General features: G+C 41.8%; 1 protein-coding gene and 1 long non-coding RNA gene across 2 annotated transcripts in view; one reads left to right on the forward strand and one right to left on the reverse strand.

Annotated features, from left to right (window-relative positions):
• Nucleotides 1-1,478: 1,478 nt before the first annotated feature.
• The window catches only part of LOC111545435, a 91,036-nt gene continuing 64,902 nt past the window's right edge, over nucleotides 1,479-27,612 (forward strand). The window contains exons 1-2 of the long non-coding RNA XR_002732453.1: nucleotides 1,479-1,523; nucleotides 11,820-11,882. This is a non-coding gene — a long non-coding RNA (uncharacterized LOC111545435). The remainder of the gene's footprint in view (nucleotides 1,524-11,819; nucleotides 11,883-27,612) is intronic.
• LOC111545433 (myeloid-associated differentiation marker-like) lies at nucleotides 20,913-23,074 on the reverse strand. Its single transcript, XM_023216408.2, has one exon. The coding sequence runs from the start codon at nucleotides 22,864-22,866 to the stop codon at nucleotides 21,889-21,891; it is 978 nt and encodes a 325-aa protein (XP_023072176.2). The 5' UTR covers nucleotides 22,867-23,074; the 3' UTR covers nucleotides 20,913-21,888.

Raw genomic sequence — 27,612 nt, forward strand, 5'->3', positions numbered from 1 at the left:
CATGATTTAAAAAAATAAGCTCAACATTTTACATCTCTCAGATCTGAGCAGTTGTCTTTCCATATTGTGCTGGAGAGGTAAATTTTTGGTGGTGTTGGTTTTATAATATGTTGATTGGAGAGATTTACTATCACACAACCTTTTAAAATTCCATTATTGTACAATTTAGAACACAGGTGGTCAGACCAAAATGGGCTTTTCAGAAATGTAGAAAGCTTTTAATCTGCTTAGGTATTTTCTGGGATGCAAAGGTATATAAAGCTACTAACTTTCCAGAGGGGTTGATTTTCTTTTTTACTGTCTAGCTGTCATTCTTCAAACAGCTTATTCAGGGAAAAAAATCAAATGTATTATAGCCTCATATATATGGTTGGCAGTTTGTCATAGCTTCTTAAAGTGATTTTCTGATTGTATAGAAGATTGACATGAGAAATTCAAAATCAACATATCTTAAACTCATGCCAGTGTGTTTGAATGATGATATTAATCTATAAGAATCAATTTCTTCTGATTTGCTGTGCTTGGGTTTTACAACATAAGGAAAATGCATTTGGTGAATACACTTGTTGCTTTGAGTGAAGAGTTATTAAAACCTTAATCAGGCAAGAGCCTAGACTAGGCACTTTCTCACATATGACCTTATTTATTTGATTCTCACAAGGATGGTGTGAGTTACAGATAATTCTGTATTACAGATGAAGAGAGTTAAGCTAAGCAAAGTTAAATATCTTCTTGAAGGCCACATGCTCTTAAAAGAATTGAAACACAATATTCTAACTTGAAAGTCACTGACTGACTTTTCTGCTAGAACACTGTCCTTTCTGAACACTGGAATTGTCAGGAGGGTAAGATTCTATTTCTTGTTGAGCTCATCATTGCTATTACCAATGGTCAATTTTAAAATGCAGTGCCCCCCAGGAAGGTTCCTGGAAGCATACTCTTATTCTCTGTTAATTGGCAAACCAAGAGTTCTTCAGTTCATGGATGGCTTTGGTAGCTTTCACGCTTGTGAACATGGAACAGTTCACTCGGGTGTTGTTCTGATTTGCCCATTGTCTTTTCTCTCATTTCAAGTCAACTGGAAGACGAATAAATACTCATGACAAATTGTTAACAGAGTGGAAACTGCTAACTTAGAGGGTTTAACTGAAGTGGGTGAGTATGAAAATGTAGTAGTCTATGGGAGTCCTTAAGATTGTAGAACCCTGAGACTTGCAGCAATCGGGGCCCGGCAGTTACATTTACGATACAAACAGTGTACATCTGCCCCTTTGATATGGTTTGGCTGTGTTCCCACACAAATCTCAACTTGAATTGTATCTCCCAGAATTCCCACATATTGTAGGAGGGACCCAGGAAGAGGTAATTGAATCACGGGGGCTGGTCTTTCCTGTGCTATTCTCGTGATAGTGAGTAAGTCTCATGAGAGCTGAGGTGTTTATTAGGGGTTTCCGCTTTTGCTTCTTCCTCATTTTTCTCTTGCTGCCACCATGATTCTGAGGCCTCCTCAGCCATGTGGAACTGTAAGTCCAATTAAATCTTTTTTTGTTCCCAGTTTTGGGTATGTCTTTATCAGCAGTGTGAAAATAAACTAATAGACCCTCCTTTATTAGGGCCCAGTGAAAGGTAACCTTTCTACTAAGATGGATTTCACAATTGTAAAACGGTTACTAGTTAGGCATCTATTTTACAAATACGTTTTGTGTCTTGTCTATACTATTTTCCTGATGAAATCAGGGTGAGGCAGGCTTTTTGAGTGTCTCTGAAGGGCTTGGCACTGAAGGGGTTGATATTAAATAGAACATAGTCTCTGACTTCAAGGAAACAACAGTGCAGTTGAGCAGCAGAAATGGGCAGATGTTTACAATGATATGTACAACAATAAAAAGTGCACAGTATAGAGGCACAAGAGGGTGTTAGGAACTCTGAGTACGAGGGCTAAGGAAGGCTTTCAGAAAAGGTGGCTTTAAAGAATAAAAAAGGATTTGCTAAGCAGAGAAAACCACAGGTTCAACGGCAGGCAAGAGGATGTGAAGCAGTGTAACTCAAATGCCATGGGCCCAGGGTTGAATCAGGTCAGTGGAAGGGCTAGACGGGAAGGCAGATGTTAGGTTGTGAAGAGACCTGGGGACCATGGAGTTCAGCCATTGTCTTCAAGGCCACTGAGTGCCACTGAAGGGCTTTAGCAAAGGATTGCCATGATCAGATGGCAATACTCAACAGTGTGAGGACAGATTTTAGAGTGACAAAACTAAAAGAATGGAGACCAATTAGGACTTTGTATCATATTATCTTTAATTACAAATGGATTAAAAACACTGGCACTCTTTTTTTTTTTTTTTTGAGACGGAGTCTTGCTCTGTCGCCCAGGCTGGAGTGCAGTGGCACCATCTAGGCTCACTGCAAGCTCCACCTCCTCGGTTCATGCCATTCTCCTGCCTCAGCCTCCTGAATAGCTGGGACTACAGGCGCCCACCACCACGTCTGGCTAATTTTTGTATTTTTAGTAGAGACAGGGTTTCACCGTGTTAGCCAGGATGGTCTTGATCTCCTGACCTCATGATCTGCCCACCTCGACCTCCCAAAGTGCTGGGATTACAGGTATGAGCCACCGCACCTGGCCAAAACACTGGCACTCTTAAATGATTTCTAAATTTGGTGATGGTGTTGCTGTTATATTTTATTTTTTTGATACAGAGCCATGCTCTGTTGTGCAGCCTGGGGTGCAGTGATGCAATCATGGCTCACTGGAGCCTCAAACTCTTGGGCTCAAGTTATCCTCCCACCTTGGCATCCTGAGTATCCGGACTATAGGTGTGTGCCACCACACTCAGATAATTTTTTTTTTCTTTTTCAATAGAGATGGGGTCTTGCTTTGTTGCCTAGGCCTGCTGTCATATTTTAATGTTTATAAGTGATGAAATTGATCAACCTTGGTTTTAAGCTGGATGCCCCAGGGAAAGAGATGCTGAGATGGAAATCTGTGGAAAAGTGCTCTCAGAAAAGGGCAGTGAAGAAAGCATGACTGGGCAGAGAGAGGAGGTGGGCTGTGCTGCAATCAAGATAGAAGAATCAAGCCAGTCCCTGGGGCACTAAGTACTTGGACGGCTCTTGCAAGGGGTTGAGTTTTTATAACTCTGTGGCCAGTCATTTGATATGATCTGCTTTCAGGGAGGTAGAGAGACTTTCTTAGGCTGTGGGCAATGCCTGGGGTGGGATTCAGCTAAAAGACATCAGCTGCAATAGTCTAGCAACTGGGGGAATGAAGCTTTAGTCTATGAGAACTCAGCCGAGTGGTCAGATGCAAGAAGGCATCCACTATCACTAAAGACATTAAAATCCCCCAGAGTACACTCTTGTTACGTAATCATGTTCACGTGCAGACTCTCTTAGGCCTTTGCACTTGCTCTTTCCTCTGCCTATTCTTTCCCCAGACCTTTTATGTGGCTGATTTTTTTCTTGACACTTGGTTTTCACTTCTAACATCTCCTCCAAGAAGGCTTTTCTGATTACCCTGTATAATCAGCCACCACTTATAACTGTCACTGTCTAGGACATCACTTTCTTTTATGTTCTTTATATAGTGGAATAAGATAAATATAAATCTCATTATCTGTCCTCCCATCCCTAAAATGTGAGCTCCTGGGACATTTCTCTGTGTTGATCACTGCTGCATCCCCTGTGGGCAGAACAGGGCTGGTCACATAGTAGATGAACAATCAGTATTTGATGAGTAAATAAATAAAAATGGAATTTAAGAAAATGGGTACCAGAAAAATTAGAATTTTTCAAATAAGAGATTTTGAGAAATTATTTTGATTTTGACACTGGTAAAAATCAAGTCCAGGCTGGGCGCAGTGGCTCACACCTGTAATCACTTTGGGAGGCTGAGGGGGATGGATCATCTGAGGTCAGGAGTTCAAGACCAGCCTGACCAACATGGTGCAACCTCTTCTCTACTAAAAATACAAAAAAAATTAGCCGGGTGTGGTGTTGCACACCTGTAATCCCAGCTACTCAAGAGGCTGAGACAGGAGAATTGCTTGAACCTGGGAGGTGGAGGTTGCGATGAGCCAAGATGGTGGCATTGCACTCCAGCCTGGGCAACAAGAGCAAAACTCTGTCTCAAAAAAAAAAAAAAAATTTCAAGCCCAGGAAAAGAATATATGTCTCACCACTCTTTCACAGCTTTCGGTCACCCACAGAGAACTACTGGAGAATATCTCTTGATCATGTGAGATGGATAGGCCTCTGGCAAAGAGCTAAGCTCTAAGATCCCACATTGAGTATAATTTTTTTTTTGCCTCTGGGAAGTTTGAGGGCTTTTATTATTGTTAAAAAAAAAAAAAAAACTATCTTAGAGGAACATAAATTATCTATTAAAGAGACTTTTGGAATTTTAACATAAAAATCACCAGTGGAATTTGGGTAGAATTGACCAGCTACTCCTCTATAATCACCTAAACCATTTTCCTTCAAATAGAAACAAACTGAAAAATGTAGTAATTTTCATGTGTAGAGGCAAAAAGGCATTTAGCACAGCTTGAAGACTCATATTATTCTGGAAACAACACTGCTGTACTTGGCTTTAATTTGAACTCTATCTCTTATAAACAGATTTTGAGTCAAGCCTCATGACAATTGCTGACTTCAGAAGGGCCCGAAGATAGCAAGGCATGGAGGCAGAGCCCTTCTTATCCCTTCCTTTAGCCTTCCCCTGCCTGCTTCATCCCTGTTATTGTACCTTACATAGTGATCCCAGTCCATGAAACACTCCCGTGTTTAAAAAGAATGGAAGGAATCTCTGAAAGTCATTTATTTCAGTTCCTTTCACTAGCCAGGAATGAATGGATATCATTTATTATATATTCACTTTTACTCATATTTAAATATTTAGTTTCTTTTACTAAAATGTTGGGTCCTCTGGTACAATTAAGAGTTCAGGGAGAAAAACAGGAAAGCATTTTGGTAGTTATTAAAAGCACTGATAACACTTAGGGCCGATCTGCAGCATTTTAAGCAAAAGAAGAGAGAGTCAAGAACTCCAGGGTAGCACAAGAAACAACGCCTTGTATGCAGATTTTGCTTTACCTAAGGAAGTCCCATTTAAGAATTTGAGAAGCAGGCTGGGCGCCGTGGCTCACGCCTGTAATCCCAGCACTCTCAGGAGTTCGAGACCAGCCTGACCAAAATGGAGAAACCCTGTCTCCACTAAAAGACAAAAATTAGCCGGGCATGGTGGCACTCGCTTGTAATCCCAGCTACTCAGGAGACTGAGGCAGGCGAATCACTTGAACCCAGGAGGTGGAGGTTGTGGTGAACTGAGATCATGCCATTGTACTCCAGCCTGGGCAACAAGAGTGAAACTCCGTCTCAAAAAAAAAAAAAAAAGAATTCAAGGGCGGGCGCAGTGGCTCACGCCTATAATCCCAGCACTTTGAGAGGCCGAGATGGGTGGATCACGAGGTCAAGAGATCAAGACCATCTTGGCCAAAATGGTGAAACCCCGTCTCTACCGAAAATACAAAAATTAGCTAGGCGTGGTGGTGCGCGCCTGTAGTCCCAGCTACTCAGGAGGCTGAGGCAGGAGAATCACTTGAACCTGGGAGGCGGAGGTTGCAGTGAGCCAAGATTGCGCCACCGCACCCAGTCTGGGCCATAGAGCAAAAAAAAAAAAAAAAAAAAAAAACTTTGAGAAGCTTAGCTGGGCCGGTGGCTCATGCCTGTAATCCCAGCGCTATGGGAGACTGAATGGGGCAGATCACTTGAGGTTGGGAATTTGAGACTAGCCTGGCCAGCATGGCAAAACCCCATCTCTAGTAAAAATACAAAAATTTACTGGGTGTGCTAGTGCACACCTGTAATCCCAGCTACTCTGGAGGCTGAGGCTGGATAATTGCTTGAACCTGGGAGGCAGAGGTTGCAGTGAGCCGAGATTGCATCATTGCACTCCCGCCTGGGTGACAAGAGCAAAACTCTATCTCAAAAAAAAAAAAGAATTAGAGAAGCTCAAGTAGAGAGTGGGGCCTCAGTATATGGTGAACACTCCGTCACTATAGGTGTTTAAATAGAGCATGTACAGCCCTTGCAAAGAGTATCCTAGAAAAAATTCAGGAAACAGAAGCAAGTTGATCTCTAAGGGCCCTTGCAACCTTAAAGTTCTGTAGGTACAGAGAGTGGCTCTCATGATTTTGTGTCTCTCGATAGTTGTTTGTTGTGATAAATGCTTTACTTTTAAAATTGTACTTGTTATTCTCTTTAAATTCAAACTTGCCTTTGGACTTCCTTATCTTCCTAGACATTTAAATATGAAACTTACGAGTTATTTATAGATCAGTCTCTGTTTCTCTTTTTCTCATGTAGGTCTCTCCCTCATCCTTGATCTGTTGTTTTTTTAAATTAAAAGTCTTTTATTTAGCTTTTATTTTTATGAAACTTCTAAAATACACACAGTTAAAACAAAAGTCTCCCTCACCCTTCATTTCCTCTTCTCTACAGGCAACCGCTGTAAGTTCCTTTCACTGTTCCATTTGGTATATATCATCATACATCTACATAGCAGGTTCATATTTCTAGGTCTTGATTTTTTCTATTTAGGTATGATTCATTGAATTATCACTAGGAAAATAAGGATTTTATTCTCTTTCACCACTTTCCTCACCTCCTTTCTCATCCTTTCTCCCACTGTGTTATAATTTAGGCTAAAGCATTACTCAGTCTTATAGTATTATGACTGTTTATAATTGAGGCACACAGTATGCATTTTCCTTCATGATTGTAATTTTTTTTTGTATTTAATAATTATGCTTTTTGTTTGTGTGTGTAGTTTCTTTGTTTCCTATAGACATACTCATCATTAATTCAAACCCAAACTCTTCTACATTTTTCCAAGTCTCTTCTCAATTCTTTAGTTAGGTGTGTCAGATAATTTATCGATATTATGTTCTTGAGTAAATGCTCTCCTAGAATCTTTTGGCTTGTTCTGGCCCGCTGCAGTCTGGACTGGTTGCCTCTGTAGCTGGTGTACAGCTGACATCCTATGTTGGGATTTTCCTTCCTCTGTTGATTCTTAGGCCTACTGTGTAGAACCTTTTCTTGTATCCCATGTCTTCTTTCTTGATTGACTCCGTAAACCAAAAATAAAATTTGAAGGCCCCTCAACCATCTGAATGGACTTCCTCCACTAGGCCAGGGCCCTCCAAATTTAACTTGAAAGGCTGGTTCAAGCCATGATAGGAAGGTGGGGTGGGGGCGGGGGTTGGACACACCTCATTATGCCCTCCTCCCTCTTGGAATTCGGCAAAAGCCCCCCAGCCTTTAGCAGCAACACAGACCTTAAGTCTGATAAGAAACATTTACAATCTATTCTCTCTGAAGCCTGCTACCTAGAGGCTTCATCTGCATGATAAAACTTTTATGCAACCAAGACATTCCTTTCTATTGATAATAACTCAACCAATTGTCAATCAAGACATTTAAAAATCTACCTATAGCCTGGAAGTCCTCGCCGCTCTTCAAGTTGTCCCACCTTTCTGGACCAAACCAATGTATATCTTAAATGTATTTGGTTGATGTCTCCTGTCTCCCTAAAACATAGAGAAGCAAGCTTCACCCCTACCATTTTGGGCAAATGTTCTCAGCATCTCCTGAAGACTGTGTCACAGGCCATGGTCACTCATATTTAGCTCAGAATAAACATCTTCAAATATTTTACTGAGTTTGACTCTTTACCACACTCTCATTTTTGGTAGAGTCACAAGATTCCAGTGAAAGGTTCTTGGAGGCAAATTTTTTGAGACTTTCAGAAGCGATTGTTTTTATTCTACCCTCATACTTGATTGATAACTTTTGGCTGAAGGCAGAATTCTAGAATAGTTTTCTCCTAGATTTTTAAATGCCTTATTTTCTGCTTTTTAAGGTTAATGTTAAAAAACTATGTCATTCTGGCTCCCAAAACTTTGTATGTAAACTGTGTTTTTCTCTCCTCTACACACTTGGAAACCTGTAAGATTTTCTCTTCTCCTTAAATATTCTGAAATTTCATGGTGATATCTATGTTGACAAAAATTGTCAAACTCTAAAATATTTTAAGAGATTTATTCTGAGCCAAATATGCATGACCATGGCCTGTGACACAGTCCTCAGGAGGTCTCGAGGACATGTGTCCAAGGGGGTTGGGGTATAGCTTGGTTTTATGTCTTTTAGGAAGGCATGAGACATTAATCAAATATATTTAAGCAATACATTGGTTTGTTTTTTATGCTGGTGACCTGTGGATGGAAGACTGGATAAAGAAAATGTGGCACATATACACCATGGAACACTATGCAGCTGTAAAAAAGGATGAGTTCATGTCCTTTGCAGGGACATGGATGAAGCTGGAAACCATCATTCTCAGCAGACTAACACAGGAACAGAAAACCAAACACTGCATGTTCTCATAAGTGGGAGTTGAACAATGAGAACACATGGACATGGGGTGGGGGCATCACACACTGGGGCCTGTTGGGGGGTGGGGGGCTGGGGAAGGGATAGCATTAAGAGAAACACATAATGTAGATGATGGGTTGATAGGTGCAGCAGACCACCATGGCATGTATATACCTATGTAACAAACCTGCATGTTCTGCACATGTATCCCAGAACTTAAAGTACAATGAAAAAGAAAAGAAAAAAGAAATACATGGTTTGGTTTAGAAAGGTGGGACAACTCAAAGCGGGGCAGGTAGCGGGGGCTTCCAGGCTACAGACAAATTTAAACATTTCCTGGTTGACAAATGGTTGATGTTGTCTGAAGACTTGGGATCGATGGGAATGTTGAGGTTAAAGATAAAGGATTGTGGAGATCAAGTTTTATTGTGCAGAGGAAGCACTTAGGTAGCTGACTTTAGAGAGAGCAAGTTGTAAATTGTTTTTTATCGGACATAAAAGGGCTCTTAGTTGATTATCTCCTGGATCTGGGAAGGAAGGAAGGAAAAGAAAGGAGGAACGGAATTCTCTATAGGATGTACATTTTTCCAACCAGAGACTTTGCAGGTATGGCAAGGGAACGTATTTTGGGGTTAAATATTTTTTTCCTTGTCTTATAATGTTATGCCAGAATCAGATTGAAAAATATGTCACACTATATAAGGTTAAATAAAACCCATCTGATGAGAATTTATGGTTTATAGGGCATGACTCCCTAGACCCCTTAGGTAGGAATTTGGGTAAGATAAAAAATAGGAACTCAGTCCTCATCTATTTTTATTATTTGTGCTGGCCACGTGGATTAGGCCTTTAAAGTCTAGAAAAACATGTCCTCTAGCTCTGGGCTATTTTCTTGAATCATTCCTTTAATCGTTCCCTCCCTCCGTTCTCTCTATTCTGCTGGAAACTCTACTATTTGGCTGGTGAATCTCCTGGGCTAGCTCTCTAATGTTGCTGTTTTTTCTCTCCTGGTTTTCAGTTCTCTTTTTGCTCTCCTCTCTGGGAGATTTCTCCACGGTTATTTTCCAAAGTGTCCACTGAGTTTTTCCTTTCTACCCTTGGATTTGTAATGCTTTATTTTGGCTCTTCTCTTTATTTTGTTTTAATAGCATTCTGTTTTTGTTTCATGGATATAACATCCCCTTCTATTTCTCTAAGTTTATCAACATTAGTTTTATTCCACATGGTCCCTCAAGAGTCCATTCCCCCAAGTTGCTTTTTTCTTTTCTTTTCTTTTCTTTTTTTTTTTTTTGAGACGGAGTCTTGCTCTGTTGCCCAGGCTGGAGTGCAGTGGCACGATCTCGGCTCACTGCAAGCTCTGCCTCCTGGGTTCATGCCATTCTCCTGCCTCAGCCTCCCTAGTAGTTGGGACTACAGGTGCCCACCACCACACCCGGCTAACTTTTTGCATTTTTAGTAGAGATGGGGTTTCATTGTGTTAGCCAGGATGGTCTCAATCTCCTGACCTCGTGATCCACCTGCCTCGGCCTCCCAAAGTGCTGGGATTATAGGCGTGAGCCACTGCACCTGACCTTCCCCAAGTTGCTTTATACTTAATCAGTTGATTAAATTTTGGTTTCTGTCATTCAGCTTAGGTACTTTCCTCATGTGTCTGGTGATTCTTCTGTGTGAGAGTAGGGAATTAGACTTGTATAGTAATTCTTCACGAAGTCTGGCATGGTGGCTCACGCCTGTAATCCCAGCACTTTGGGAGGCCAAGGCAGGAGGATTGCCTGAAGCCTGGGATTTGAGCAACACAGTAAGACCCCCGTCTCTTCCAGAAAATGCAAAAATTATCTGGGTGTGGTGGCATGTGCCTATAGTCCCAGCTACTTGGGAGGCTGAGATGGAAGGATCGCTTGAGCCCAGGAGGTGGAGGCTGCAGTGTGAGTCCAAATCACACCACTGCACTCCAGCTTGGGTGACAGAGTAAGACTCTGTCTCAAAAGAAAGAAAAGAAAATCTTACTGACCTTAGTGGATGGTTGTTTATTGTCATTTATGGGATGCACCACAGGATGATTTGGCTGGGCCTTTGCATATCTTCCGGTGTCAGTTTTTCCTTTTGAGCTGGTCAAATTTACCCCAAAAGAATCTTTTCGTCTCCTGTCTAGAAAATGTATGTGTATTGCTAGAATTCTGGGATCCAAATTGGAGAAGAGAGCTGGAAATCTTAGTACTGGACATGTAAACCCTAATTTCATATTCCTGCCTTCATTTTCCATAAAGCACATTCTTATCCTTATCTGTACTACATACTCCTCAGTGTAGAGACCCTGTATTTTATTTTTTTAGAGAATAAAACTCTTGTTTGCAAGGAAGGAGGGGTTTTAGTGATCCATTTCTCAAACAACATACTTCCAACCAGTCTTTTTCTTTTGAGACGGAGGACAGAGTCTCGCTCTGTTGCCTAGGCTGGAGTGCAGTGGTACAATCTCGGCTCACTGCAATCTCTACCTCCTGGGTTCAAGCAATTCTCCTGCCTCAGCCTCCCGAGTAGCTGGGACTACAGGTACATGTTGCTATGCCTACAATATTTTGTATTGTAGTAGAAATAGAGTTTCAGCATGTTGCCCAGGCTGGTCTCGAACTCCTGAGTTCAGGCAATCCGCCCGCCTCAGCCTCCGAAAGTGCTGGGATTACAGGCGTGAGCCACCATACTCAGTATTTTTTTTTTTTTTTTTTTCAGAGACAGGGTCTTTCTCTCACACCCAGACTGGAGTGCCATGGCATGATCACAGCTCTCTGCAGCCTGGAACTCCTGGGCTCAAGCAATCCTTCCACCTCAGCCTTCCAAATAGCTGGTACTACAGGTGTGCACCACCATTCCTGGCTAAATTTTTAAATTTTTGTAGAGACGAGGTCTCCCTATGTTACCCAGGCTGGTCTGAACTCCTCGGTTCAAATGATCCTTCCACTTTAGCCTCCCAAAGTGCTGGGATTATAGGTGTGAACCACTGTAGTTGGTCCACTCCTCTTATTTTCAACTCTGTTTCTAGAAGTACCTAGTGCTGCCAATTCCTGAGGTTTTGGGGGATTCTGTGTTATAAATTGGGTTGCTTCAATTCATCATCTTTATCCATGAATTTCGATCTTAGAAATCTCTTGTCTGTACTCTCTATCAAGGACATGTCAGTATCTTTATTATTTTTCAAATGTATGCCGTTAATAGCTTTAAAAAATAACTTTGTTATCTGTGGTAATATTAGCTTATGGTTTTAATTGGCTTACACTCTTTATGGACAAGCATAAAATACTGTCCAAATTTCACTTCATATATGTCACTTTTTGCTCATAAAATGGTAATGAATCACTATGTAATTAAATACTATTTTTTATCCTGCATTCTAGGATCTTCATGATGAATGTACATCTTTCTGGGCTAATATTCCATTATTGTATACATTCAAATAAGTAAGTATGGATTCTTCATGATTCCCTCTCCTGCTTTATGACTTCTTGTCTCTTTGTCTTTGCTTCTCACAGTTCTTAGAGTGTGGAAGTTCCTCCCTATCCTTTTCTGACTATTGCAATCTTATTTCCCCCTCAGTGCTCATTTCCAGGGTGACCTCTTTCATGAAATCTTTATTTCAGCATTCCTTCATTCATGTAGTCATCTTTTTGCTCATTCACTGTCTATTTAGGGAGCCCCTAGCATGTGCTAGGCAATGTGCTAGGCTACAGGGATACAAAGTAAGCAACAAAGACATTGGGTCTGCCCTCACAGAGCTTACAGTGCAGTGGGAACAGGATGGAAGTGGGAGACAGATTTAAATAATGACATAATAAATACATAGCTATGAGTTGTGATTAGCATTAAGAAGAAACGATTGTGTCTAAAAAGTGAACAAAGTCTTCCCTGCCTAAGTGACTTTTGGGCTACAATGTGACGATAGGGAGGGGATGGAGCATTCTTGGTAAAGGGAAGAACAAGGGAAAAACTAGGCAGTGTGAAGGACTGAGGAATGTTCAATGACCTGAAGGAAGACCAAAGTGACAGAGAGCAAAGAGATACAGCCGCAGATGATGGGACTGGAGAGTTAGGCAGGGGCTAGATCAAGCAAGGCCTTGTGGTCTAAATTAAGGAATTTTGCACCTTACCATAAGACTAATGTAAAGTTCCTGAAGTGGTTTGAGTGGGAAAACCTATGACTAGATTTGTATTTTTACCACATCACTCCACCTGCAGTGTGCAGAGAACACTGTGTAGGCTCAGAATGGAAGCAGGGAGGCTATTTAGGGGGCAGTGCAATTCATGCCTATGGGAGATAATGGCAGCTCGAACTCAGGCTATGGCAATGGTGATAGAAAGAATGTTTGAAAAATATTTAGAAGGTAAAGTGGAAAGGATTTGATGGACTAGATGTGGCTGGTAAGGGAGAGGGAATAATGGGGGAAGATTCCTGGATTTCTGGCTTGTTCAAAGGGGTGGATGTCGATTCACTGAAATGAGAACATTGTCTCCTCTTTTAGGACATAAAAGAATAATGCAAGTCAAAATGTGCTGTTTTGCATATGCTTTTATCTGACTCTCCCCACTAAATTACAAGCATAGGTGAAGGAGAGAATATGCTTCATCTCTGTATTTGCAGATCCTCCTATCCTCAAAGTGTCCAGTCCAGTGTTTATACCACTGGAAGGAAGAGATAATGCTTGATTCTGATTTTGGAAACTGGAATATGACTGAGACTTGGACTTAAAAAAAAAAATAGGTGGCTGGGCGCAGTGGCTCACACCTGTAATCCCAGCACTTTGGGAGGACAAGGTGGGCAGATCACGAGGTCAGGAGATCGAGACCATCTTGGCTAACACAGTGAAACCCCGTCTCTACTAAAAATACAAAAAAATAGCCAGGCATGGTGGCATGTGCCTGTAATCACAGCTACTCAGGAGGCTGAGGCAGTGGAATAGCTTGAACCCAGGAGGCGCAGGTTGCAGTGAGCCGAGATTGCACCACTGCACTCCAGCCTGGGCAACAGAGTGAGACTCCATCTCAAAAAACAAAAAACAAAACAAAACAAAAAAAGTAGGCTTAGGAAACATTTTTACCTTCATCTTCTAATATTTTTTCCAAGTTGTATGAAAAACAAATGAGATAGCAAATATAAAAATATTTGTGTGAGAAAAAGGTCTCTCAAAAGGGATTTATGTCATTATTATCATTATACCTACGTTTTCTTTGGCCCTCACTTTAAGTTTCATATATTTCTCTTATTTGTAAAAATGAGAACTAGGTAAGACCTATTAGCAAAGGATCTAATCAGTGCCAGATATAATGAGATAGATTTGTTTTTGCTACACGCACCACTCCATGGGAGTCTGCTGGACCACTTCCAGATATTATCCCATGTGTTTGCAGAAACTTCTGCCTTACTTAGTGTATTACGTAGTATTTGTCCACATTGAATCTTAATCAGTCTTAAAGTAAAAGCAATTACTTAATAAATGTTGAAATTAACTAGTTCTTGAAAGCATACCTGCTTCATTAGGAAGACCTTTATAAATATTATTAAAACAAATGTCATAGGACATTTGGAAGACAAACAAAAGGTCTTTCTGGTTCATAGATTTCAAATACTGTAAGACCCATAAAACAGTGCAGCTTATCACCTAGCCAGTGTAAAAGATTGTGAAATACCGAGTGGTGCTGTCTTTGATGATTAAAAAGGGCTTTTATTTATCTTTTGGGGTAAATTAACTATTTGGAAAATATCAATAATGATGGACAGTCTTTTGCACTTTGATATTTTCTATTGCATGTTACCACTGTACTAGCAAACAGAAAAATATTATATCCCAATCTATTTGAGTGATATATCTACACCAAAGTTCAATTTCACCTCTGAAGTGAATATGAATTGTATTTAATGAAACTCTAAGAAGAGTTGTACAGAGTGAAAAGGTCAAATAATTTGGAACCGAATTTGTCAAGTAACATTTTACAAAAGTGACATATTTTCTTTTTTCATTCTTCATCATACTCACAATTCAAAACTGAGTCCAAATGTCACATCCCCTGTTCTGATTCGTCTCTTCTCTGCCTGGCAGAATTAGGCTTTTTCCTCTGGGCTGAAACAGCCCCTTTTCCTTTCCTCTGAAATAAAACTTACAACATGATATTGTACATTTTGGGTTTCCTGAAGGGAAATGATTTTCTATTACTCATCTTTGAACCCCCTATGCCCATCAGAGTTCTTGGCCCACAGCAAGAGCTCAGCATGTTTGTTGAATGAATAATGTAAATTCCCCCAAAGCACATGAATTCATTTCACGCTAAAAAATTTCACATTCAAATGTGTATTAGCTAGTTTCTGTAACAAATTCCAAAATTTCAGAGGTTTAACTAAATGGAATTTTATTTTTTATTCATATAGCAGCAATGTGGTTGTTCTTGTTCAGCAGGAGGGTGGCTTTTAAGGACTCATATTCCTTTCTTATATCTCTGCCTTTCTCTAGGGCCTCATTCAGAGTCTTAAATTTGTGTTGATTTACATCTTTGTAATATAGAAATCCCTGGATATATTCTTATATAATGCAATGCATACTACCTTAGGCAAGTCACTTATCTCTCATTAGTTCATATACTTAATATTTGAGGGTCTAATATATATAAGACAATTCTTTAGGCTCTTAGGATATAACAGCTAATGAAACAAAGATCTCTGCCCTTGTGGAACTTACATTTTATTGGAGGTAGACAATGAATAATGGGTTATATAAAATCATACAATATGTTAGACAGTGATAAGTGCTATGGAAGAATAAAAGGTGTGGCAAGGCAAAGGAGATTAGGAGTATGTAGATGGTTAGTTGAAAGGGGGGTAGATTTACAGGGTAGTGGAAATCAACAGTTCTATTTTGGCCACTCACTTTACAGAAGGGCTGTGAAGGAGGCACGAGGTTTGAGGAATCTGGAGTTTGTGGGAGAGGAGTAAGCCTGACACAGAAACTTGAGAGTCATCAGTGTGTGAATGTGATTTGCACCCAAGATAGTGTATGAGATCTCTGAGGGAGTAAGGTTAGATTGAAAGGAGGTGAGACCTGAGGACTGAGCCCTGGAGATATGCCAGCATTCATAGATTTGTAGAGAAGGCAGAGCCAGCATGAGACTGAAGAGTGCCAAACCAGGGGAGGGTTTGGGTGTCAGAACTTGATGCAGAAAGTGTTTCAAGGAGAGCGTAGACAAGCACGTCAAATGCGGCCAAGAGGATGAGGAAGATGAGGACTGGGAAGTGTCAACTGGCTTTGGAAAAAAGGAGATAATTGCTGATCTTGGTAAGAGGCGAAATTCCGGGGAGTGGAGGAGTAGAAAGCCTGACCAAAGTGGTTGGAGAAGGAATGAGGAAGTGTGGGTGGTAAATATATAGCACTTTTCCAAGGAGTTTTGCTGTGACAGGGGGCAGAGAAGTGAGGTGGTAGCAGGGTATACTGTGTGTGTGTGTGTGTGTGTGTGTGTGTGTGTACCTATGGACAAAGGAGGTTGTTTTGCTTTCTTTTCCTCTTCTATAAAAAGCAAACAAATGTGGGTATGTTATTATGACATGTGTGCCACCAAAGGGAAAGACCCAGTAGAGAGGAGGCATTGTTGAGGTAGGAGAGATAGGAGAATTCGAAAAGTGAAGCCTTGAGATGGCCAGAGAGGATGGGATTCATAGCTCAAGTGGAGGGTTTTTCTTGAGCGAAGTGACACAGAGGGCAGCATGGCTAATAGAGAGCTCGGGCTCTGGATGAGGCAGCATCCCCTCTTTTATCCTATGGACAATTCTCTAGTTTCAAATACATTCTTGATATGGATGCTTACCTGGATTTGAAGGATCTTATAATGCTGAAATTCACTACATGTTCTCAATTTGGTGGTGGAAGAGATAGTGAGAAGCTGTAACTTACGCAATGGTCGCCGGGCTGACTCTTCCTATCCTTTCACTCTCAGTTTATCACATCCTTGAGATACCACCCTCATCTAAATTATGTTCTGCTATTTGCTAATACAGAACATGTACTTCTCCCGTTTTGGCACCTACCAAATTTTATTTTTTGATAAGTTTTCTTGTTGTTTCACTTAACTAAAAACTCCATGAGGAAAGCAACCATATTTCTCTTTCTCTCTATTGTATCACCGATACCTGTACAACCCGGCATCAAAGAAAAGTTGAATACAGATATTCAACTCTATTCCTGCCAGGCAGTGGGAATGTAATAAATATATTTATTGAAAGAATAAATAAATGAGATTGTGTATGAGAGAGTGTTCAAATTTAAACTAACTACCTTTTAGATTTCTTTAGCAAGATTTCAGGAAATCCTTTTCTAATTCAATGAGAGATAGGGATTTATGTGGAGAATAGTCTTTAATGATATCCACCCAGACATCCATTTTTTTCCTTGCATTGTCACAAAACATCTGAATTAGATTATGGCTGAAAAAATATAATTGCATTACATCCAAGTGATTTAGTGACACAGATTATTTGTTAATAAAGCTTCTTACACATATGTAATAGATACCAATTTTTTTTCCTGACATTCAGGGAATAATTTTATCTTTCTTGAGAAGGATTTTATGAGAACTGGTATTAGCTCCCACATGTGAAAACCAGTGAAAAATCCAATATTAATCATTTTTAAAGATGTCCAACCTTGTTTTGTACAGTCATGCTGTAGGCTTGTGTCATCCTTATCAAGTGGTCCTGCACCCTCCCTGTTCTTGAGTGGGGCAAATCCCTGGTCTCATCCAGGGTTGCATTTATGACTGTTATTCTTATGGTCACATGATGCTGTGGCTCAGATGCTGGGTCCATTTGTGGTCCCATTTATGGGCCCAACATTGCTATTCCACATCTCCAGGTCCAGGTCCTTGCTCAGGTTCTGTGGAAACTCCACATAAGAGCATCTTGGGTAGGTCTCCAGACTGGGCTCCTGATGTCCTGCCCTGTACCCTTTAAGTGCCTGACACCATCAAGACCCTGCCACTGAGCTGCTGCAGAATCTGCAAACCTTGTCCTTATTCACAATTCTGCATTATCAAGTGGAGCAACGCCTAATTCTCCCCTGCCAATCTCTAATACAGAAAAATTCGTCCTGCTTCTTCTTTCAAAACTAGGGCTTCAGGAAGCACTGGATAACCCAGAGCACCTAGCCTCAGACCCACCACAAATGAACCTGTGTTTTTGGGAGTGAAAAGTACCTGACTTCCGGAACACAGAGGCTTGATTCCTTCCTTTCAGATGGCTCTGCAGCAACTGAGAACAAAAAAAAGCACAAATTAATTTCCCAGCTGGTCACCCTGCTGTATAATATTTTCAATAAGTCATGTCGTAAACACTCAATCCACATTTGCTGAATGCACTGGATTCTAACACTATATAAGAAACTCCTTTAATATACAGATAACATTTTTAATTAGCACTTTGCATAAATGGTTGGGCTGGAGGCCTTAAAAATTTGTGGTCTGGAAAGTAAAATTAAACATTACCTTTAACGTCACTGTTTTTAATATTCTTAATTTGTCTGAAACATTTCCCACACAAAACTGGCCTATTTCTATGTGGCTGACTGAAGATACTAAGCTCATATAGGATTTAGCTTTGATATTTTATTTTCTTTAGCTTGCAAACAGAAATATTTATTTTGTTTGCCCAAAACATATACTCACAGTCAGATTTGGGGGTATGTAAGCATTGTGTTTATAGGCAAAGAACGATCAAGTATCTGCATCTCTCTGTTCCTCTCCGGGATTTACTGTCAAAAGCCCATGCTTGCCTGGTCATAGTATCGCCCGGTCAGTTCAGCTTCTGTGGAAGTCTGTTATTTTCCTTGATTTCTGGGGTTAGAATGAGTGACCAGAAACACATTCTGTCTCCCAGGATACAAGCCTATTGAGGTTGCTGGAAAATGAGCACAATTAGGATCAGCTCATTAATTGCAATAGTTTTCAGAGCATCACACTGAGCATGTAACCCTATGTGGTCAAAGACATTGCCCATTAGCCAGCATCTGGACAATCACCTTTCCATGTGGTTTCTCTGAAACATTTCACACTCTTTATAACTGAAGCAAAGAAAATAGAACACCTTTAATGAGCAATTACAATTAACACACCGACTCACTGAAAAGTCACAATTGTGATATGTTAGGTATTAGTATATATATATTTGTAATCACGTTTGCTTTTGATTTTCTTTGTCTTACAGTTAGCACTTTTTCTAAGAAGATTTCTTGAGTATTTTCAGAAAGAAACTATAGTTCTGATTCAATACAGATTCAAAGAAGACTAGAGAGAGATATGTGGCACTGCCTATGACATTCTAGGTGGCCTCAGGCAAGCCATTTTACAGGTAATGAGGGGCTGAGCTAAATCAGTGCTTCCCCATGATGGCTGAAAAATTAAAAAACCCCTTGGGAGCTTTTAAAAGTACCATTTTTCAGGTACTACCCCAGATCAATTAAATCAGACATTGTGGGGTGCGAGCTGGCAGTTGTATTATTTAATAGCTTCTCAAAATGATTTTTACTGTGCAGCCAGGATTAAGACCATTAGACTGGATGATCTATACATGTTTTACTAGCTTTCACAGTCTATGAATTATTTCAGCATGTTTTCCCTGGAAGGAAGTTTGTATTATACTGCAGTCTTTTTATTCAAATTTTTGGTGGCATTTCCCTTGTTTATTTCTCAATGTAAACATTATTTAGGTAATTTGAAGAAATAAACATCAAAATTTTGTAGTTGAGGTTTCTAACAACACAGAGCTGGAGAGGAGGGCAGTTTTGCTGTTAGCTGGGCTGTGAGTCTATATGCAAATGAGGGGTGGTCTCCAATGCCTGTCAGTTACTCTACCAGTGTGTCTGTGACCCAAGGGTCTGGCTGACTCCCTCAAGGGTAGTCCTGCCTCAGCACTAAGATTAGGACCCAGAATCATCTGAGCCCTACTGAATAGAAGTCCTTTAACTTGACATGTAAGAATCATTGCACAGAACTCCAAGCGTGAAGGATGCTAGGTGGTGCTAATGTGCAGCTGGGTTGAAACATTGACCACACTAATACAATCTAATTCCTTATAAAATGTAAAATATAATTGGCACCTTGTAATTTAATTACCATATGTATAGCATAAGACTAGCTGTGTAGTTTAGGCTAGTTACATGTGTTCTCTGTGCCAGAATTTTGATCTGTAACATGGAGCTAATAATAGTACCTTTTAATTGGATTATAGTGAAGCTTAGTTGAGATGATTGAGGAAATGAGCTTAATTTAGTGCCTGGAACATGGTAAACACTCAAAAGTGTTACCTATTATTACTAAAATTATACTATCACTATTGTTATATTATTATTTTTTCCTTTTTTTACCTTTATACTGATATTTAAAAAAACATTATAGATGTGGGTGTCAGGGAAGGTGCAAGCTTTCTTTTCTATGATTAACAGCAGGAGCTGATGGGAACCAAAAGTTCCAGGGAATTAAAAAATATATACATATATACACACACACACACACACACAAACACACATTTATATATATTGCACTATGCATGTGAGTCCCAGAGAAGCAGAAAGCAGCAGCAAGAAGCAACCAGCACACAGCAACACCTGGGTATGTGCACCACACACTCAAGCAAAGCCATTCCTCTGGCTAGGGCAGCAGCAATCCTCACCTTCACATCAGCTCAAAATAGAGAAAAAAGAAACTTCCTTTTTTTTTTTTTTTTTTGAGACTGAGTTTTGCTCTTGTTGCCCAGGCTAGAGTGCAATGGCGTGATCTCAGCTCACTGCAACCTCCACCTCCCACGTTCAAACAAGCGATTCTTGTCCCTCAGCCTCCCGGGTAGCCGGGATTACAGGGGTCCGCCACCATGCCTGGCTAATTTTTGTATTTTTAGTAGAGATGGGGTTTCACCAGGTTGGCCAGGCTGATCTCAAACTCTTGACCTCAGGTGATGCACCTGCCTCGGCCTCCCAAAGTGCTGGAATTACAGGTATGAGACACCGTGACTGGCTTTTTTTTGAGACAGAGTCTGGCTTTGTTGCCCAAGCTGGAGTGCAGTGGCACAATCTCGGCTCACTGCAACTCCACCTCCTGGGTTCAAGTCAGTCTCCTGCCTCAGCCTCCCAAGTAGCTGGGACTACAGGCACCCTCCACCATGCTGGGCTAATTTTTGTATTTTTAGTAGAAACAAATTTTTGCCATGTTGCCCAGGCTGGTCTCGAACTTGTGACCTCAAGTGATCCACCCACCTGGGCCTCCCAAAGTGCTAGGATTACAGGTGTGAGCCACCCTGCCAGGCTGAAACTTTTTTTTTTTTTTTTTTTTTTTTTTAAGGGCCACCCAGTAATTTCTGCCCTCATGACCAGGAAACAGAAAAGAAAGAAAGAGAAAAAACCCCAGGCTGATAGTGCCTTGAAGGCCGTCAGTGGCCATTGTCTCCTCTCTGCCAAAGCAGGACATGTTGTTTATTTATTTACTTATTATCTCTTTCCACACGTTCTGAAGGACACTGTGTTAAAAGTTAAAAGGACACAGTGTTAAAAGTTATTTTTAACACTGAGGCTGGAAGGCCACGTCATTGTCCCTCATAAATACTTCAAACAGTTGTCTTCAAGATCCTATGGTTCTTTGCCTGACTTTTTTTTTTTTTTTTGATACCACGAATAACAGGTGGGATGAAACGGATCCATCCCTTGCTTCCTTTAAGATGGTCTCTAGGCAATGGGTTTTCTATAAGTCTGGCACAAATTCTGGAGCCAATCTCTGGCAAGGCAGAGTGCCAGGCAAGGCCTAGGGACCCAGGGTCTGTGCTTAAAGCCTCCCGCTCACTGGAAATTATTGACCTCCGGAGATACACAAATATTTTTTAATTTAAAGGGGAGGTGCACAGCACACCTTCCTCCACTGGGAGAAAGGGGGCCCAATTCCCACTCCCCCAAACACACACAGGTACACACTGACTAAGGCACAGCTAGGGCAGGGGTGGGTAGAAGGCCCCTTGGGAGGACATGGCACCGACAGCTGCAAGGGGTGTGGCGATCTGGAGCTCATCACCTCTGGAGGTGCGTCGGGGGAGGAGCAGAAAAGCCTCAGGGCTCCCAAGGAAATAGAAGATGGTCGGGAAATAGGCAGATGAGAAAACCAAAAGGAAACCTAGAAAAGAGATGAGAGGAAGGAAAGGAGAGTGGAAAAAGGGAAACAGCTCAGGGGTGAAAACAGGCTGTGGGCAACAGAACAAAACAGGAAGGAAACAGCAGAGGAAAGGGAAGAACATACATCAGAGAACTGGGAAAGAGTGCGATGAATTGGGAAGGAAAGAAAAAGGGGGAGGAGGGGAGATAGGGAAGAGGAAAACACAGGAAAAGAATACTCAGTAAGAAAACTCGGGAAAGAAGGATGAAGAGTTGGAGAGGCAAATGGGGTCCCTTGGGGGTCTTAGACTTTGACAAAAACCAGGTGGGCAGAGTACACCAGGTCGCCCACATAGGCCAGCAAGTTGACGGCCGTCAGGATGGTCACAGCCAGTCGGCGGTCCCAGATACACACAAGGTAGGGGTTTCTGTCGCGGCAGCTCACATCTCTCGCCCGCCAGGACTGGACACCATAATTCTCGTTGAACTGGTAGAGGGGCCAGAGGACAAGGGCAGTGGCATAGAGAAGGACGGACAGCAAGGCCAGCCCCAACAGGAAACCGTGGAAGGGGATGGGCAGCATGTTGGTGCAGTGTCCCAGGTTCAGCAGGATAGTGAGGGCCGCCAGGACGAAGCAGAGGGCGTACACAGCCACGCACCACTCCAGGGCCAGCCAGTTGTGGTACAGGTAGGGGCTGCTGATGAACACGAAGATGAGGCAGGCCACGAAGGTCTCCAGCACCTTCAGCAGCCCCGGCTCGGAGGCCATGTAGCCAGTGATCTCCCCGGGCCGGGCCCGGGTCCAGGCTACTTCGGTGGCGTAAGCCAGACACGCGATGCCAGAGAAGGCAGTGGCGGCGATAGCCTGGTCGCGGGAAGGGCCGTGGGATAGGAACTGCACGTAGGTGATGGGGTAGATGATGGAGGCCGAGAGGCACAGGAGGGCCGCATAGCAGGCGATGGTGATGGTGAAGTTGCGCCAAAAAAAGGGGAAGCGGGCCTGGAACCCGCCCAGCTCCACGAGGAGGATGACCAAGGTCACGGCAAAGCAGAAACACCAGGTGAACATGGACCAGTTACCCATATGTCCCCTCCAGGCACCTGCGCTGGCCACCAGCGAGAAGGCCATGCAGGTGGACACCAGCTGCAGCAGGCGGAGGAGGCCCAGGGGCTGGGTCAGGGCCCTAGGGGACCCTATGACGGTGGGGGACCCCACGGTGGTTGTGACGGTTGGGTGGGTAACAGTCACTGGCATGGCGGCAGTCCTGGCTGAGGAACTCATAGAGAAAGGTCTGGCTGTGGAAACGGATTAAGTCACACGCCTGGAAAAGGCTTGGAAAAGCGCCAGAGAGTGAGAGACAACGTCAGTATCCACTGGGACTGGGCTCCTCCCTCCCGGGACCCGACACCCCGCTGAACAGGAACAGGGCACCACCAAGTCCGGAAGAGGCCTGACCTTGACCAGGGGAAGTCCCGCCCATCTCCTTCCACTGGTTCCAGTAACTGTGTGGGCTGCGGCGGAGGGAACCCAGCGGAAGTGCACGCTGGCGCGTGTGTGACGGTAACCCTGGCAGGGACCAGGGGCAGGCGTGGTGGCGGGAGGGCCTGTGGCGGCGCTGCGGGGCCGCTGGCCCGGCAAGGCCCGGCTCTCCCTCCTTATAAAGGCTTCAAGTCAGCCTAACCATTTTTAATTTTTAGTTTCTTTGAGATAAGGTCTCATCCTGTTGCCCGGGCTGGAGTGCAGTGGCACAATCAGGGCTTACTGCAGCCTTGACATCCCAGGCTTAGGTGATCCTCCCACTTCAGCCTCCCAGGTAGCTGGGACTACAGGCACCAGGCACCATCTGCCTGGCTAATTTTTTGTGTTTTTAGTAGAAGCGGGGTTTCGCCATGTTGCCCAGGCTGGTCTTGAACTCCTGGGCTCAAGTGATCCACCTGCCTCAGCTTCCTAAAGTGCTGGGGTCAGAGGCGTTGGAACCAGAGCAACTTCATCTTGAATAGGAGCTGGGTAAAAAAAAGGCTGAAACCTACTGGGCTGCATTCCCAGAGGTTAGGCATTCTAAGTCACAGGATGAGACAGGAGGTCAGCACAAGATATAGGTCAGCACAAGATACAGGCCTCTGGGCTGCTCTATGGAGAGTAGCTATTCTTTTATTCCTTTACTTTCCTAATCAGCTTGCTTTCTTTGGAGTAGCCATTCTTTTATTCCTTTAATTTCCTAATCAACTTGCTTTCATCTTACTGTACGGACTCTGAATTATTTCTTGATCAAGATCCAAGAACCCTCTCTTGGGGTCCAGATTGCCACCCCTTTCTGGTAACGATGGGATTACAGGCAAGACTCACAATGCCTGGCTGTTATTATTATTGATCTATGACCAAGACTTGCTCCAGGAAAATCTGCAGTCATACATTCATTCTGTTGCTTGTCATTCTTTGAGGTTCACACCCAAAGCCTAGTCTCTAGGGGCCACAAGCTATGGGGAAGTGGAGGGCTGAGAAGCCAGACACTCACCTTCACCCTTTCTTTGCATCTGCTTTGTGCAACTCTACTGTCTGAGGCCATCTGTCCTTGGATGAATAATCGCCCTGGCTCTCTTATAGACTCCAGTTTCAAAGTTCTTCATATTCATGCATTTGTTCATTCATAAATTCATTCATTTATGTACTTCCTCATTCAAAGCGATACTTATGAATTAAATATACTGAAAAGTTTCTTTCCTGAGGCAGAAATAATTTGTATTCAAGCATATAAACACAGCTACAGTTTCATTCTCTGCTGTTTTGAGAGTGAAAGTGTGTTTTTAAAGGAAAGAAAGACCTCAGAGAAAACTGCATGTTGATTCTTTGAGGCTGTGGAAGCGGTAAAGAAGCCAGCTAAAACCCACCAAAACCAAGATGGTGATGAGAGTGTCCTGGTTGTCCTCACTGCTACACTCCCACCTACACCGTGACGGTTTACATATGCCGTGGAAACTCCCTCACAGTCCAAACCATGTGTGGGAGCAGTTGCCTCACTGGGGTACTAGGAGATACCAGCAGCACCCAGACTGCAGAGTCCAGGCTCTGCCCAGCACATGGCAGACACTTGCTCATGCTACTTCTCTTCACTGTATGTTTACATTAAACGAGCATCTGCATTCATTGCATTATTGGGCAGATAGCCGTGCTTAATATAAATTATTTGTTTGAAGGTGTGACCAGATTACATGGGATGAGAATTTCATTTGAGTCATTGGGTTTGAAGTCCCAAGTAGAAAATGTTATTTCCATAGAGCAAAAGGGTGAAGAAAGTTTGTAAACTTGTATTTGTTGCTTTTGTACCACTGAGGTTCTTCCTCATTGATGGTCAGCAAATCTAGGTCAAACTTTCAATATGGTCACTGCACTGGGTGCTGCAGGAAGTGACAGGCTGCTGCTAGTGTTACCCACATAATGCAAAGTTGCTGCAAAAAGCTCTTCCAGTCGTTTCTATGTGGAATCTAGTGACTAAAGAGAACATCTGAGGGCCCTGGTTTACAAAAGATGCCCTTATTTGCCAATGTTCTCTTTAAAAGACGTGTTTATGAGAATACATTACTGACAATTATAAAATGTTCAATTTGGTCAGTTTGCTTGTTCTTTTAAATGTGTCTGGTATTCACCTGCATTGCTGATTTTAAGAAGTGCTTTCATATATGTTGCCTTAATTGATTTGGATGTCATGTTTCTATAGGTCTCTGGGACACATCTTCTGTGTGCATTATATTGTCAAGCATTAGGAGTTTAGTTCTTATCTCTACCTTGAGGGACCAGAATGGACCTATGATTCAGCAAGGATGCCTGCACACTGGCAGACTTATTGTAGTCAAGGATTTTGTTGTGGAAAACCTTACAAAATAATTTTTCTAGCTTTAAAACATAGTAGATATTTATTGTAAAATGTTTTCAAGTAGAAGAAATTATAAAAAAGAAAATAAAATTACAATCTGGCTGTGTATGTAAACACACGTAACTATTACCTCCCTTAACACCTCTTCCCTGGGTCAGTTTAGCAAAATTATATTCTCCTTGCTCACACAGCATTTTATTTGAAAATTTGAAAGTTTAACTATATCATTATATATATATATATAAAATGCATCTGCTTTGTGCAGTTTTTATATATATAATATATATATTCAAATATATGTATCTCATATACAGATATATATATATATATATATATATGCATATTTAGAGGCAGTCTTGGGTCTTGGGTCTTGCCCTGTTACTCAGGCTGGAGTGCAGCAGCACAATCATAGCTCATTGCAGCCTTGAACTCCTGGGCTCAAGCCATCTTTCTGCTTCAGCCTCCCAAGTAGCTAAAACTACAGGGGCATGCCACCATGCCAAGCTATTTAAAAAACATTTTTTTTTTGAGACAAGCTCTTGTTATGTTGCTCAGGCTAGTGTTGAACACCTGGCCTCCTGCCTCAGCCTCCCAAAGTGCTGAAATTACAGGCATGAGCCACTGTGCCTGGCTCATCATACTTTTTGAAACAGTTATTTTTAGTGGCTGTATAGCGTTCTGTTCTTTGGATAGATAGTTAACCATGTATCACTTATGTTTGGTCATTTCAATTGTTCCTGAGATTTTTTGCAATTATTGACAATGTTACAAATAGAAAATAAGAGCAGGTGTGATTTATAGATGGTAGTAATAGTATTCTAAAATGTTGGTATTAATCTGGATTATGGCAAAATCCTAATCTGGATAATATTCCAACATGCTAGTCCTAATCTGGATTTTGATCCCCTCCCAAATCTATCTTTCCTGCCTGTCTTTGGTTCTGGCTCCCACATCACTTCTCTCATCTGCCTCCATCCTGGGAAAATCTTTCCTTAACTTCAGGACATACTCGGTTCTAGCCCAGGCTCTGCCCCTCACAGTTAGTAGAAGGTTAGAAGTTTGTGCATTATGACTAACTTTTGTCTCATAATTAATATGTAGCTTGGTTTGAAGTTTGTAAGATTACAAAGCAATCAGTTTTTTAGTGAATGTAGTCATATTCTTAATTCAGTATTCTACTTCTTTGCTTAGTGAGCTACTCTTTAAGACCCAAAAGGACCAGATAATACTGTAGAAAACGGTATAAAACCTTTCAAGTGTATTCTCCTATACTTATGGTTACTTTCTGGAATAAATACTGAGAATAGTCCACATCATTCCATGAAGTAGTTCTTATGATTTAAAAGAATCATAAAATAAAAGAAGAAAATAAAAAGACAAATCAAAATGGAATCATGAAAAATAAATCCTGACTAAGATAAGAGTTTAAATCTAAGGGAAAGCTTTAGAAACACAGACATGTGGCCCAGATGGCCCCAGTGGTTATGAATGTTGAGCTTGAATTAGGCCCTGAACAGCTAGATCAAAATGAGAACAATGTTCTGTCACATAATTCACAATAATCTCAAACTGAAAACGTACCCTGCATTATGGGTTAAAGCAATTTGTGAAGCACAGAAATAGTTTTACCTTATTCGGCCTACCCTTGAAATTTTACTAAAGGTGTCCTGGAATATTTTATGATTGTTGATGATTAAAGGAATCCTAGAATATTTTATGACTATCTTTCCACTGAGGCATACTCCATGAAAGACAGAAAAGTAAAACACAGAAATGGTGACCTTCATTGCACATTCAAAATGGCTATGGTTTGTTCATCTGGGTGTGATCTGAGACTCCAAACCTCTCTTTAAATATATGTATTCAGTTTTGACTAGATGATATATTCACATCACATGGTTCAAAACACACAAGGCACAAAAGCACATATAGTAAACATCTTCTGCTCATCTCTGCCCCACAGTCACTCAGTTCCTGCAGCAGAGGAAACCCATGTCACCCAATCTTTTTTTTTTTTTTGAGACGGAGTCTTGCTCTGTCGCCCAGGCTGGAGTGCAGTGGCATGAGCCCTGCTCACTGCAAGCTCTGCCTCCCAGGTTCACGCCGTTCTCCTGTCTCAGCCTTCTGAGTAGCTGAGACTATAGGGGCCTGCCACC

The sequence above is a fragment of the Piliocolobus tephrosceles genome, chromosome 15, assembly GCF_002776525.5.
Source record: "Piliocolobus tephrosceles isolate RC106 chromosome 15, ASM277652v3, whole genome shotgun sequence".
Taxonomy (NCBI): Eukaryota; Metazoa; Chordata; class Mammalia; order Primates; family Cercopithecidae; genus Piliocolobus; species Piliocolobus tephrosceles.